This window comes from Nannospalax galili, unplaced genomic scaffold (assembly GCF_000622305.1).
Source record: "Nannospalax galili isolate Female #2095 unplaced genomic scaffold, S.galili_v1.0 scaffold517, whole genome shotgun sequence".
Classification (NCBI taxonomy): domain Eukaryota; kingdom Metazoa; phylum Chordata; class Mammalia; order Rodentia; family Spalacidae; genus Nannospalax; species Nannospalax galili.
In genome coordinates, this window is record NW_008340098.1 from 1,057,210 (window position 1) to 1,071,301 (window position 14,092).

Genomic DNA, 14,092 nt, shown 5'->3' on the forward strand with positions numbered 1-14,092 from the left:
CATCTGAAAGTTATAACAGCAAAGAATAAACATTTGTATCTTCTAACAAGACAGGACACAGGAAACAATCTTCTGGGAAATGATTCATGAAATCACCTTAAAATATTTCATATTTGTCTAATGAAAAGTTTAATAGAACCCCTAAAGTAAACATAAGATTATCTTTATTTCTTTATTAAGAATAAAGTACAATTTTTTTGGTCTTTTTTTTTTGGGAAGGGGGATGTTTTTTGAGACAAGGTCTCCCTATAGCCCCAGCTGGCTTGGAACTCACTATGTAGACCAGGCTGGCCTCAAACTCACAGAGATTCGCCTGCCTCTGCCACCCAAGTGCTGGGATTAAAGGTGTGCGGCACCACACCCAGCTTTTTCTCTCTTAAGTGAAAATAGACTTTGAATGTTAGTAAGCACTGTACAGGATGTAATGGATAGCTCTTGTCTTAGAATTGTAATACACATGTGTACATACATGGGTGCCTGGGCACACCTCTGCTGGGTTACAATATAAAATGTTATTTCTTATTCTTGATCTGGCCAAAAGTCTTTGAGTCAAAGAGGAAGAGAGCCAGGGCCCGATGTACAGACCCAAATTTCCTGAAGAGAAGTCAAGGGATAGTTCCCAGGAGTGGGATGCCCTAAGCAGGGTAGAAAATGTGATATACTCACTTCCTTGCTTCCTCCAGGCCTCTTCGGCTTTGTGATCCTCTCCCTGCTCCTCGTGCCCATGTACTACATTCCAGCTGGCTCCTTCAGTGGAAATCCTCAAGGGACACTGGAAGATGCCCTGGATGCCTTCTGCCAGGTGGGCAGACAGCCCCTGATTGCCCTGGCGCTGCTGGGCAACATTAGCAGCATTGCCTTCTTCAACTTTGCAGGCATCAGTGTCACCAAGGAACTGAGTGCCACCACTCGCATGGTGTTGGACAGTTTGCGCACTGTGGTCATCTGGGCCCTGAGCCTGGCGCTGGGCTGGGAGGCCTTCCACCCACTGCAAATCCTTGGCTTCATCATCCTCCTCTCAGGCACCGCCCTCTACAATGGGCTGCACCACCCACTGCTAGCCTGCCTGTCCAGGGGCTGCCGCCCCCCTACCCAGGAGGGTGAACAAGAGAGACTGCTGGGTGATAGCCGGATTCCCATCAATGACTCCAGCTGAGCTTACGATGGGGCCTCTGCTACCAGATGCTCCTTTCCTCTGAGGCTGAGACCATGCAGACTGGTGGGCAATAAGTGCCCATTTCCCAAGCCTTGCCCTGACCCTCCCTAGTGGTCCCCCAGGGCAACTGCTGCCAGAGAAGATGACAGGACAGCCAGGTCCTCTTTTCTTGCTGGGGCCTGTAATGTTGGAACCTGGCCCCCACAGGCCCAAGTGTAACAACAACCCCCAGCCCTCCTAGGTCTTTCTCCTGCACTGAAGCTAAATTGTGAACTTGAATGGCAGGAATTTACCACCTTAGTATTTCTGTGTCATACATTAACTTGTCATGATATATTATCTAGCTTATGGATCACAGCTACAAAGAAGTCAGTGAACAGGCTCAAATCAAAACTAAGAGTTATGTTGTCTAAACAACAGGGTTCCAGCTCAGACTTGGCTGCAGACTCTGTGTGCACCAGATCTGTCAGCTCTGGAGCACAGGTGTCCACACCATGGCCCTTGGTACCTTCTGGCCCCAGCATTCTGTGGGCCTCTAATTGTCATTAGCCTGAGAAAAGAGGAGTGGCACCTTTAAGCCCACCACCCCACCCTGGTGGCTGTTTTGATATTGTCTCCTTCACACTGCCTTGGAAAGACTACATACAGGGGAAATCCAGGCACCACTTGAAATTCACGAACTTCCTGTTTTGTTTTTTAAGGCAGGGTCTTGCTATATAGCCCTGGCATTCAACTCCCTGTATAGCCCAGGCTGGCTTCAAAATCAATCCCCTTTCCTCAACCTCCTAGGTGCTGAAATTAAAGGAATGTGCCACCATACCCAACAGCTTCCATTTTAAGGTGAGGAAACTAAAGCCCAAAGTTGTAGTTTGTTTGGCAAGAGGAGTCTGTCTCTAGCTATCAGCTCTATTGGATGACTTCAGGGTCCTGGTCCAGGCAGCTGCATGACTTTGTGTTTAGCGGGACCTAGAGATGGTGTGATTTACAGTCTCACCCCAGCAGCCTGGCTACATAGACCCTGCCAGGATGCTGGACTTGCCCAGATTCTTCCATGTGGAGTAATCTGGCATTTCCAGCATTGGGTTACATGCTTAACCCTCACTCCTTATTACATGACAGCTTCAGAGATGGGTACAGAGGGAGAAGCCCTGACCTTCCCTGAAGGTTAAATGACATGCCAGTGTCCAGCCAGCCTGGTTTGTCTGACTTGTATGTCCCACTACCATGAGTCTCTGTGGATCTTCCAGGTAGATTGCTGTGACTGGGCTAAATGCTTGGCATACTGTTGCCCTGAAGGTTCTCCCACCCTGAATAGAAGAGCTGGCAGCAGGAGCCCCAGAGCACTTATACTCCTTAATTCCAGTACTGCTTATAGGAATGGCTGAGTGGCAGCTCAGTCATGAAACTAAACACTAATACCTTTTAAAAATAGATTGTGAATGATTCCAGCAGATTCTCACTGTGTGTCAAGGGAGGGACCTCTCCTTTACTCCAACTCTGAGCCCAGGGACCCAAGCTTCTCTGGACTACAGTGTATGTCACAGGGAGAAGGAAATGAGGACTCAGTGCCCATGTATTGGGAATGGTGGGACAGTGTGGCAGCTGTCTTGTCAAAAACAAAACAAAACTGATGCCCTAGAATGTTGTTTCAGACTTTATTTTTAACAAGAAATGGAAAATTGTCAGTATTGTACTTTCTTTTAACAAAAGGGAAGAGGCATGAGAGGGACCCACGAATGACATCTAGAACATTGGAGTGCTAAAAGCACAAGACTCACCAACTCCCCTGTGAATTCAGATGAATACATGACAGCCTAAGACTGGCAAAATGACTCAGCATGTAAAAGTACTTACTGTGCAAGCCGGGTAACTTGAGTTCAAACCCCAGAACCCACAGTACAAGAAGAGAACCAACTTCTGAAAATTGCCCTCTGACCTTCACACACATGTCGTTATACATGCACACCCACACATATACACACACAATAATAATAAACTTTTTTAAAAGTCACTATAGCCCAGAGTGGAAAGGACTTCCCCAAGGTCACAGCCAGTTACAGGCAGTACCAGATGTCCTGTTTCCTTGCCCATCCCATCCTGCTGTAGATGGACAGACTAGAGCCTACCATGGGCTGCATGCTAAACAGGTGTGTGCCGCCATGCCCTGCTGACCATGTGCTTTTAAACCCCAAGATCAGCAGGAAATTGTGTGTAACCTTAAAAGTTTATGTTACTGGGCTGGAGAGATGGCTCAGCAGTTAAGAACACTGGCTGTTCTTACAGAAGACCAGGGTTCGAATCCTAGCACCCACATGGCAGCTAACAACTGTCCGTAATTCCAGCTCCAGAGGATGCGACAGCCTCTTCTGCCCTCCACAGGCATTGCACGACACGGGTACACTTACCTACATGCAGGCAGTACACACATACACATAAAAATAATATTTAAAAAAATTTTTTTTTTAAGTTGTTACTGTTCTTGCCAAAAATTTGTTTTTAGACAGGGAAATGGAGTCCGCTGAGTCAGTGCTTCTCTGGCCTTGCCCCATGGTGTGCCCCCCACTCTTCAACCAGAACCACACACGGATTTGGTACAAGTCTCTAGCCTAAAACAGCTGCTTTGTCCCCTGCGTGCCTGCAGGAACTACCAGTCAGTGCAGTCCCTTAGTACTGCGTGAGCAGGATGAGTACTTAGGCCAGGAGTTTTATTCTGTATTCATCAAGGTTCTCTAGAGGAACAGAACCAATAAAATAAAAATAGATTACAAAGGGGTTTATTATATTGGCTTATAGGATATGGGCTGTGTAGTCCAACAGTGACTGTCTCTATACACTGAGAGGTTGAGAACCCAGTAGCACCTCGGGCCCTAAGGCCAGATGACTCAGCAGTCCCATTCTGGTGCTGAAGGCCAGGACAATGCCTGGAGAGCCCCTGTTCTTCAGTCTACATTGGAAGCCTGAAGAAGCTGGGTCCCAATGTCAGCAGAGGATGATGGCAGCAGCAGTAATGGGGTAGACACACCCGCCAGCAAGGAGGCAAGGCAGGCAGTCAAATGGCATTGCTTTTTTTCTTGGACCTCTTTATGTCTGCTGTGCATGGAAGGTGCCATGCCCTTTGAAAGAGAATCTTCCTCAGTTAATTCTTCCTGGAAATGCCCACCTAGAGATAAGTATCTTAGTTGATTCTAGATCCAATCAAGTAGACAAGATTAACCATCAAACATCTCAGCCTGCCTCAGACACCTGTGCTCCCCCTCCAGGGGCAGCAGGCGTCCTATGCTCTTACAATCTTTCCACCTCCCTATTCCACAATGTTCCCTGAGCCTTAGGTGTAAAGTTTGCATTGTAGATGTATCAATTTGGGCCAAGCACCCCATGGTCACATATTCTCTGAATTTTTACCCCTTGTGGAACTCTGTAATAGTCTCCACCTGTTGGAAAAAGAATCTTCTTTGATGAATGGTGACAGCTACGTTTATCTGTGAACATAAGGATAAGTATTTAGAATATAGCAATAAATTACCTTGGTTTAGGAACATGACTGTAGTAGGTTCTCCTCTAGGGGCTATGACTTCTCCAGCCATGAGTATTTGGCTAAGTTCACAGTATCAGGCATGAATGCTCTCTTATTGAGGTCTTAAGTTCAATTAGACAGCTGTTGATCACCCCCAAGATAAAAGTGCCACTATTGCATCAATAGTTATTTTGCTGGGCCAGACATTGTCATTACAGCTGGGTAGGACTATTGATTGCTTCTTCTACTGTGAGAGCTAGTCCTCAGGGAGGAGGCTTCCAGGTCAGTTCCAGCTCGAGTCCTCTAAGTTCTGTATCTGAAGTGTGTGATGTCTTCAGTAATAGGGTCTTGGACTCTTCAAGTTCTTGGTCTATCCTGATCAACAATTCGAAAGGAGGTTTCCCTTGCCTGGCCCTTGGACACATATATCATGTTTTAATATTTTATTAATTTTATTTTATGTGTGTGAGTGTAATGCCTACATGTATATGAGTGCCCAAAGAGGTCAGAAGAGGGTGTTGAATCCCCTGGAACTGGAGCTACACATGGTCGTTAGTCACCATGTGGGTGCTGGGAACCAAACCTGGGTCCTCTGCAAGAGTAGCCAGTGTGCTTAACCACTGAGCTATCGCTGTAGCCCCATATCATTGGGGTTTTGTTTGTTTGATTGACTGATTGGCTTTTTGGTTGACTAGTTGATTTTTGTTTGTTTTGAGATAAGATCTTACCACATTGCCCTGGCTAGCCTGGAAATCATTATGTAGGCCAAGCTGGCCTCAAACTTGCAGCAAGTCACCTGTTTCTACCTGCCAAGTGCTGGGATTTAAGGAATACACCATGTACAAGCTCAATCCTTTTAAAAAGCTTGTATTTTGAGACAAGTTCCCCCTAACTTGTCCCAGCTAACTCAGGCAGGCCTCAAACTTTTCGTCCTCCTACCTTGGCCTCTCAAGTAGTTGGGATTACAGGTGTGTACCATCACCCCTCCTTTTTGAGGGGTATGTGTGTGTGTGTGTGTGTGTGTGTGTGTGTGTCTGTGTGTGATAGGAATAAAAACTAGAGCCTCGTGTACTAAGCAAGTGCTCTATCACTAAGCTATACTCCTAGTCCCTCTATATTTAATCTTTTTGGGCGATCACCATACAATTTTTTTTTAACTCAGCTTTCTGTTTCTGTGTCTGTAATACCAAGCAAGATGCACAGAGGAATGCCACATAGCAATAGTCGAATTAAGAGTCCTTTATTAATAGCTGGTATTAAGAGAAGGGGCTAATGCCCAAAAGAACTCTCAACCCCAAGGAGAAGGAGGGCAGGGTTTACAAAGCTTAAAAACACATACCTCATGCCAGGGGTAAATCCAATAACCATAGTTATATAATATCACCATGGTTAAACCAAACCAGGGGCAGGTCAATTAACAATGAGATTTCCAGTTAGCAATAAGTTTCAGTTAGGCTGGGATGGAGGATGTGCTACTTGGACATGCTACCTGGCTACATATAAGTTTCTCAGTATTGTAGAAACAGTGTACTCCCCGCATGAAATATTCTGCCTGGCTGGTTACAGTAGGAATATCTAAACAAAAACAGGATAAAGTAAAAGTCAGCTAGAACAAAATGGAGTTAGTTTTGCCATTTCAGTTCCAACATACCTAAGAAGATGTTCTTAAAATAAGAGAGTTTTATTTTGGCTTTTAGTTTCAGAGGTTTTAGCCCATGGTCAATTGGCTCTGCTGTTTGTAGGCCAATGTTGAGATAGCATCATGGCAGGGAGTACATGGTGGAGCAAAGCTGCTCACCTCATGATGGCTAGGAAGCAAAGAGAGCTCCTTTACATAACACACTCCTCCCCTAAAAGTCATTAAGGTATGACTCTATCACGGATTAACCCTCTGATGAGTTCAGAGCCCTTATGATTTAAATATCACCCAAAGTCTCCACCCCTGAACATGACCTCACTGGGAACCAAGCCTTCAACTCATGAGCTTTGGAGGACATTTCAGATTCAAACCATGACACTTTTCTCATATCAGCTGTACCATTTTAATATTCTCAGTGTTGCACAGAGCTTCCATGAAACCACTGATTATATAGGGATTTTCCTGATTAGAGTACATGTTCATTGTAGAACATTTAGAAAATTCATAAAAGTAAAAGGAGGAAATTGAAATTCTCCTTATTCTAATTACATAGACATGACTAAATTCATATTACTCCCAGGAGAAAGGGAAGAGCCCATTTTCTTGGGACAGTTATGCCACTATATTCAACAGCATGATTCAAGAACAATGCTGGTGCCTGCCCTCTAAGACATTCTCTTCAGACCCTGGCATCCTGGCTATCCTCATCTGTAAAGTTCAGGCAGTTAAACTGGCCTCCCAATCCTATTTGCTGGCGGATCTCAAGAGGGTCACAGGTGCCTTATGAGGTTGCCACATTCCTCGTTGTAATTTTAATTTTATATTTCTACTTATTTTATTATTGCTTTGGATCTAGGGTCCCACTACATAGCCCCAGCTGGCCTGGAACTCACAGAGATCCACCTACCTTTGCCTCAGGAGTGCTGGAATTAAGGGGGTACACCACCACACCTGGCTGTCTCATTTTTAAAGCCACCTCAGCATTGCTAGGAAAACAAAATTTTGAGGGTAGTCATTTGCCTAGATGATGATGTTCCACAAAGGTACCACCTCCATCTTCAGAACTGAGCTATCCCTTTTCTTTCTTTCTCTTTCTCTTCCTTCCTTTCCTTCCTTCCTTCCTTCCTTCCTTCCTTCCTTCCTTCCTTCCTTCCTTCCTTCCTTCCTTCCTTCCTTCCCTCCCTCCTTCCTTTATTTACTTACTTTTGGTCTTTTTGAGATAAGGACCCTTTTTGTTCCTCAGCTGGCCTGGAACTCACTATGTAGACTCAGCTGGTCTTGACCTCACAGAGATCCACCTGCCTCTGCCTCCCAAGTGCTGGGATTAAAGGTGTGCTCCTCTATGCCTGGCTTTTCTTTAAATTCTTTTTTTTTTTTTTTTTTTTTTTGGTCTTTTTGAGACACGGTCGCCCTGTAGCCCCAGCTATCCTGGAACTCACTATGTAGACCAGGCTGGCCTTCAACTCGCAGAGATCCGCCTACCTCTGCCTCCTGAGTGCTGGGACCCTGAATTGGAGTTATAGACTACTGTTAGCTACCATGTGGGTGCTGAGAATCTTAACCAGGTTCTCTGCAAGAGCAGCCATTGCTCTTAACCGCTGAGCCATCTCGCCGGCCTTTTGAACTTTCTGTTTGACCAGAGGGCACCAGAGGAAGTTCCACAGCGGTAAGAACAACAACTCCCAGCAGGCAAAGGGAAAGAAGGCCCCGCCTCCCTCACGTCTGCCAAGTGCCCATTGCATTCCCATTGGTTCTTCCGGCAGTCACTCCATTCCTGACGTTCCAGAATCAGCCACTGGGAGTTTCCCCTCCGGGTTTTAAAAAACGCCGAGGACGGCCTGGGCGAGGCGGGCTATTTGAACCAAAGGTGAAATCGCTGGCTGTCGAGCGCCGGTGGCCCTGACACACGCTGTCTGCCGACTCTGCGCGGTTCTCGTTGCCGGCTGTGGCCTAAGAACCCGCCATGGGCCCGCGCCGCAAGCGGGAGACCCCGAGGAGGCGCAGCGCCACCCCGGCCCCGGGGCCCTCAGGTAAGGGCCTTTTGTGCAGCCGGAAGTACGTAGGGCTTCCTTGCCATGACTTGCCACTAACGAGGATGATGCTATGTCCATTTTACTGCCAGTCAGAAAACAGTAGGGCCACACATTTGGTTCTTAAAGTTGGGAAGAGGAGGGGGGCTTGTCTGTTTGTTTGAGACAGAGTCTTATGTAACTCAAACTAACCTGGAATTTGCTATATAGCTGAGGATGACCTTGAACTTCTGGTTCTCCGGCCTCTACCTTCTACGTACTAGAATTAACAGGTCTTCGCCCCCTAGCCCTGTTTATGCCAGGGATCCAACCCCAGGGCTTTGTATTTGCTAGGCAGCCTCGATGACAATTTAACTACATTCCCTACCACCATGGCCTTTTAACTTTATTTTGAGACATCATCTCTCTTAAGTTGCCCAGGCTGGTCTTGAACTTGAGATTCCCCCTGTTCCAGCCTCACATGTAACTGAGATTGCAGTCCTGTACCATCAGGCCTGGCTTATTTGTACCTTTTTAATATTTGCAGTGCTAGAGTTGGAACCCAGGGTTCCTCCATGCATGCTAGGAAAGGGGTCTTACCCACCCCCATATCTTTTTTTTTTCAATTCCAAGTGCTTAGTTTTCATGGTCATTTTAAACAACAGTCCTGTTCTTAGGAGGTGTCACACTCAGGTTCTCTTTTCCTTAAGTGTGTGACCCTCTACTGCACCCACTTTTCTCCCTTCCCAAGCCTGTGTCCCTGGGGAAGTTCTAGATACCCAGCTGATGGGTGAGGGGTGTCAAAGGCTTGAACTGTACTGATAGCTTTACTTGCCTTCTAAGTGATGCTACATAGCTAAGAACAGGGAAGAAGTATATTAAAGGGTACTTTTAGATGTTGCTTTTGCAGGTAGGTTTTTTTACTAAACATAAACGTTTACATCCATTCTGCTGAACTCTCTATTAATCCTAACAGTCTTTCTGTTGCTTCAGTTGGAATCTCTCAGCAGTCTGTTATTTGATCTGTAGATAGTGACTTTGGAGTCTTCTTTTTGCATGTTTGTGCATCTTATTTCTTATCAAATAGTTTAATGAGGCCCTATGACTAGTACTGTGAGAGCAATAAAGACTCAGGACCACCTTCTCCCTCTTCCGTCACCCCTAGTCGTCCCACTCATTCTTAGCTGTTGGTAGCTTTGCCTAGGTGGCCCTTTCCTTTCAGAAGCTACTCTTCCTTCTATGTGGACTCTTGGTTGTATCTTCCTTTTGCCCTGAAAGGGACTTTGTTGGATTGACACTTAGAAGTCAATCCAAATGCCTTACATTGGCGTAGGCAAATGTATTCCATACTTAGACTCTGAAGACAATGAGTAGAGGTGCTTCCTTGATGACCACCCCTTCCCTGGGCTCCTCTTTTCTCTCTTCCCTTCATGTGTACTTAGAAAGAACTAGAACTCAGGTCCTCCTGCTTCAGTCTCCAGGATTACAGGTGTGTGCTACCACATCTATCCAGATTTATGTCTCCGTACATTGTTTCCTCACTTCTCAGTCACCCTTCATTCATCCCACTCTAAGTCTAGCCCCCACAGTTGCTACCTCTACTCCTAGTTCACTTGAACTACTGTCAGGACCACCAGCTATTTTCATATTCATGCTTTCAACAATGTGAAAGTTGTCAAACCTATGGACATGTCTTTGTTCCTCTGTCTCAGAAGCATGCAACACAGTGGACCACTTTCTCCTTGTAACATTTTTGTTTTGTTCCCTTGGCATCTATGACACCAAGTGCCCTGGTAGTTCCTCCTTGGTATTCCTCGACTGCCTGTGACACCTCTTCCAGCTCCATGATATTGAACTTCCTTGGTGACCTTCTCCAGTGATTTCATCATTCCTGTGTCTCTTAAGTACTGCTCATAGTACCACTTACCTATACATTGGCAACTCAGATCCATATATTTACCTGGGTACAGTAGAATCCCAGTACTTGGGAGGGAGGCCGAGACAGGAGAGTGACTTGGAGGACCATCTGGGCTATACCGAGATTGTCTTTAAAAGAAAGAAAAGGAAAGGAAAAAAAAAATCTACCTGCCTTTCTACCTGCATGCTAAATCTAAGGATTTGTCAAAGTAATCCATCAAAAGCTGAACTTCTGATTACTCTCCTCTAGCCTCTTCATTTCAGTAAATGGTACATCTACATACCTAGCTGTTCAAGCCAGAAAAGTGTCAGATGTTCCTTTCTTCTGACCCCATATAGAATCAAATGCAAGTCGAAGCAAGTCTCCCTTCAAATTGCATACTTAATTTCTCATCAGCCTGGACTAAGCTGCCAGCCTATCTCCACCCTCCCCACCACCCTAGGGTAGAAGCCTCCTAAGTAGCCACTCCTCTTTCTACTCACCTGTCCCACTAAATTTTCTCCTTCCCACTCTCTGTTGACCCGCTCTCACTCTCTCAGGGTCTCGTGCTCCTGACACGGGTGGACAAACCAACATATCACACTTTTATCTTGGTTTTCGTGTGGTTTATATGATAGGGAGGGAGGACTTACAAAGAGACAGCGACATTCCATCCCCTCCCACAGTCTTGGTCTCACCCCACCATCTGTGGATGCCCCTTCTCACTTCCATGCCTGCAGGACACCTCCACCTTTCGCCCCAGTGGTCACACACTTCCTTTTCCTGTTCCAATCTTGCCTCTGCTCGCTCTGCTGGCAGCTCAGCTCCACCCTTCTTCCCAGGGTGCCCTGTGCTCACGCTTTTCGGAGGAATGAGTGGTTTCCAGGCTATAGTCCACCCCTTTCCTCTGGCTCTTACAAACTTTCCACCATTTCTTACAAGAATTTCTTGTATCATGGTGAGATAGTGTCTCTTGGGCCCCCCCATCATTCGTCTTCAAGACATGGCTGCTGATCTGTTTCAGTGGTGTTTCCCCTACTATGAAGACAAATGGAAGGAAGCAAACACATCTAAACAAACATGAATATCTAGAAGATATCCCAGTAGTTGTACCATATTCATTAAACAGTATACTTGCAGTGGCTTTCTGTCTGGGCGTGTAACCTTCCTGACACAGGGTTGGCCTGGTGTATAGTAATAGATGTGTGTTCCACCCCTAGGAGCGGGGCCTTACCCAATTAGAAATTTGTCAGTTGTACGTATGTTAATCCAGCCATTATTGCACTAGCAGGCATTGCTTGCCATGTCCATAATGTGCAGCACTCGGGGTCCATTGTTGAGTAGAATCATAGGGGATCCTTTCTTCCGCAGCCATCTGCATAATGCCTTCTGGCACTATGAAAGCCATCCATACAGTGGCGTGGAGTTTTTGGCTTAGTCTCAGCTCCATCTCTTCTCCCATGCTCACATCATGCAGTATCTTCAGCAACATGGCCTTACTGACCTTTCTAGTGTACAACTGACATTAGTGGCAATAGCCTTGGTGAATTTGAGGAGCTTTAGGATCTCTCTCTGATCAACAGCTCATAGGGGGGAAACCCACCCCTGGTGTAGTTTTCCTTAACAGTTGTATAGTTTTGGGAGCCTCTGTTTTTATCTTACCCAACCATAAAACTCCCAAGAATCTTACAGCTATAGCTGGGCTTTGTTTCTTCAGGTATCTTTCAAATGGTTTTCACATCTATAAAACACTCAAAGGTTAGCATCATATATTAAATCAATCATAGGCAAGGTCTAACAGCATGAAAAGGTTTTATCTATTCGTGCTAATTGCTTTCTCTATAGATCTCTTAGGTACCATAGCATGGGTAAGAGGCATTAATTTGGTTAGTTCATTACTATCTTTAGTTATCCCTTTGGAGTCATTCCACATTCTGGGGATCTTACATGGAGTCTCTTTGTATTCTTTTATCCTTGATACACTTACAGGTGTTGGCTCCAGTTGCCTGACCCTGCACCTAGCTAAGGAGGCAGGGGGTTTCTCTTGTCCCCACTGCACCTGTTAGTTCCCTGAGTCAGGCAGGCCCTGAGACTGCCTCCTGACTGTAGCCATATCTGTCTTCTCACCATTGACCATACCTGGCTGCTGGGGGAGGCCTGGTAGGAAAAACTTCCTCCACCCCTAGCATAGCCTTTATCAGGAGAGAAATGTACCTTATTTAATCTTTGGGGATCCTTAACCACCCCGGGACAGTTTTTATCCTCTGAATGTCTTTTGTAAACTGTTTTTCTGGATTTAAAGCCTTCCAGAAACTCCTTAGTACTGAATTTGGTGTTCTATCAATTTTTCTTTGGGAATTTGGGCTCGACATAAGTCTTGCCACATCTGTCTTTGAGTAACCCAGATGGACCGTTTCTTCTGTCTGGTCTTTTTTATATCTCTCATAGGGCGTTCTGTTATTCTACAGACATAATTTACACACTGGTCAGAGTCACTTAGATCTGCTAAAGCCTCTCTCACTTTACAAAGATCCTGTCCCATTAAAGTGCTTAGCAAAACCATTAAAGGTCTATATCAGTCTCAAGGTCCCAGTTGAATTAAGCTTTCCTTTATGTCTCTGGTGAACACAGTTTTATCTGGCGCAGTGAACTGGGCACCATTTATTGCTTTTCTCATACCTAGTTCTCTCAGTAATGCCTGTCCCTCCTTTATAGTCCTCCAGCCCCTGTTAATCATGGGAGTTTCCATGGGTGATGACCATGTATCTTTAAAACCTTGCACCAGCCATCCCATTAACGACTGCTCCCCACTGCGTTGGCCTAGGTTGAACAGCCTATGTCACAAGGACAGGTGGTGTTGTACCTCATCCACTGGACCCCAAAAAGACCACCGAGGACCCAACACACCAAAATGCAAAAGCAAAGGTTTATGGTTTATTCGGGCTTAAGCTCGGGTTCTCAGACTTCACCAACTCAACGGATCCGTGCTGAGAGCCCAGAGTAAGGGAGAGTGGAGCCTTTTATAGGTTTTAGACAAAGAGAGGAGGGGGATACCGAAGATACATTTTGGTTGGTTCAAGGAGCCCGCGTGCGCCAACATAATTTTAAACCGATTGGATGTATAAGATGCAGCCCTGGAAGTTTCTTATTGGTAGGTGCTATTCTCAGGGCTGTGCAATGTGCTGACTGTTATCTGTGGGGCCAGGAGTCTCCGTTTTTACCTTATAGGGCAGTTTTCATGCCCGGGCTTGAAATTTCCTGGAGGAGGGGGGAATAGCGGAGGGGGGGTCAGGGCATGTCTAGGCATGTCTAAAGCAGCAGCCAAGCATTTTACAGAAACTAAAAGAGCAATTAGTCAGGGTCTGGAGGGATTGGGGGGTAGCCAGTGAATGAAGAGGGTCTCAGGGTTCTACATTCCCCCCTTGTCTTGTAACTGGGGAACCCAGTCATGGGTTCTGGTCGGCCAGCTCACAGGTATCTGGGGGGATCATGCTACGGGGCATATGGGGATTTTTGTTACTTGCAGGAAAGGTGCCATCAGCTGATAAGCAGTTCAATGTCAACAATAGACAGGTTAGCAGGAAGAGTCTTGTCGGATGCGGAGCTTGAATGGATTCGAAGGGTGTGGGGATGCCTTCCAGGTGTCTCCCCTGTAATCCTCTGGGACTGCAAACGGGTTGGCAGGTTTTACATGGGAGTAGTGCACCCAAGCTGCGACACCGTCCACTTTGAGTGCGGTGGGAGTCCTCAAGAGGATCACGAAGGGGCCCTTCCATCTTGGCTCGAGATTTTTCCATTGGTGTCTGCGGATGAAGACCCAGTCGCCTGGTTTAAACCTGTGGGGTTGCGGGGGGACAGCAGCTTCATATATGGCTCT

General features: G+C 46.1%; 2 protein-coding genes across 3 annotated transcripts in view; both read left to right on the forward strand.

Annotated features, from left to right (window-relative positions):
• Slc35f6 (solute carrier family 35 member F6) overlaps positions 1 to 2,841 on the forward strand; it is a 14,806-nt gene extending 11,965 nt beyond the window's left edge. The window contains exon 6 of the mRNA XM_008835011.3: positions 684 to 2,841. Within this exon, the coding sequence (XP_008833233.1) occupies positions 684 to 1,156 (473 nt within the window). The 3' untranslated portion in view covers positions 1,157 to 2,841. The remainder of the gene's footprint in view (positions 1 to 683) is intronic.
• Positions 2,842 to 8,126: 5,285 nt separating this feature from the next.
• Positions 8,127 to 14,092, forward strand: part of Cenpa (centromere protein A) — a 14,460-nt gene continuing 8,494 nt past the window's right edge. For both annotated transcript variants that reach the window (XM_008835076.3, XM_029564465.1), the window contains exon 1: positions 8,127 to 8,339. In XM_008835076.3, coding sequence (XP_008833298.1) covers positions 8,273 to 8,339 — 67 coding nt within the window. In that variant the 5' untranslated portion in view covers positions 8,127 to 8,272. The remainder of the gene's footprint in view (positions 8,340 to 14,092) is intronic.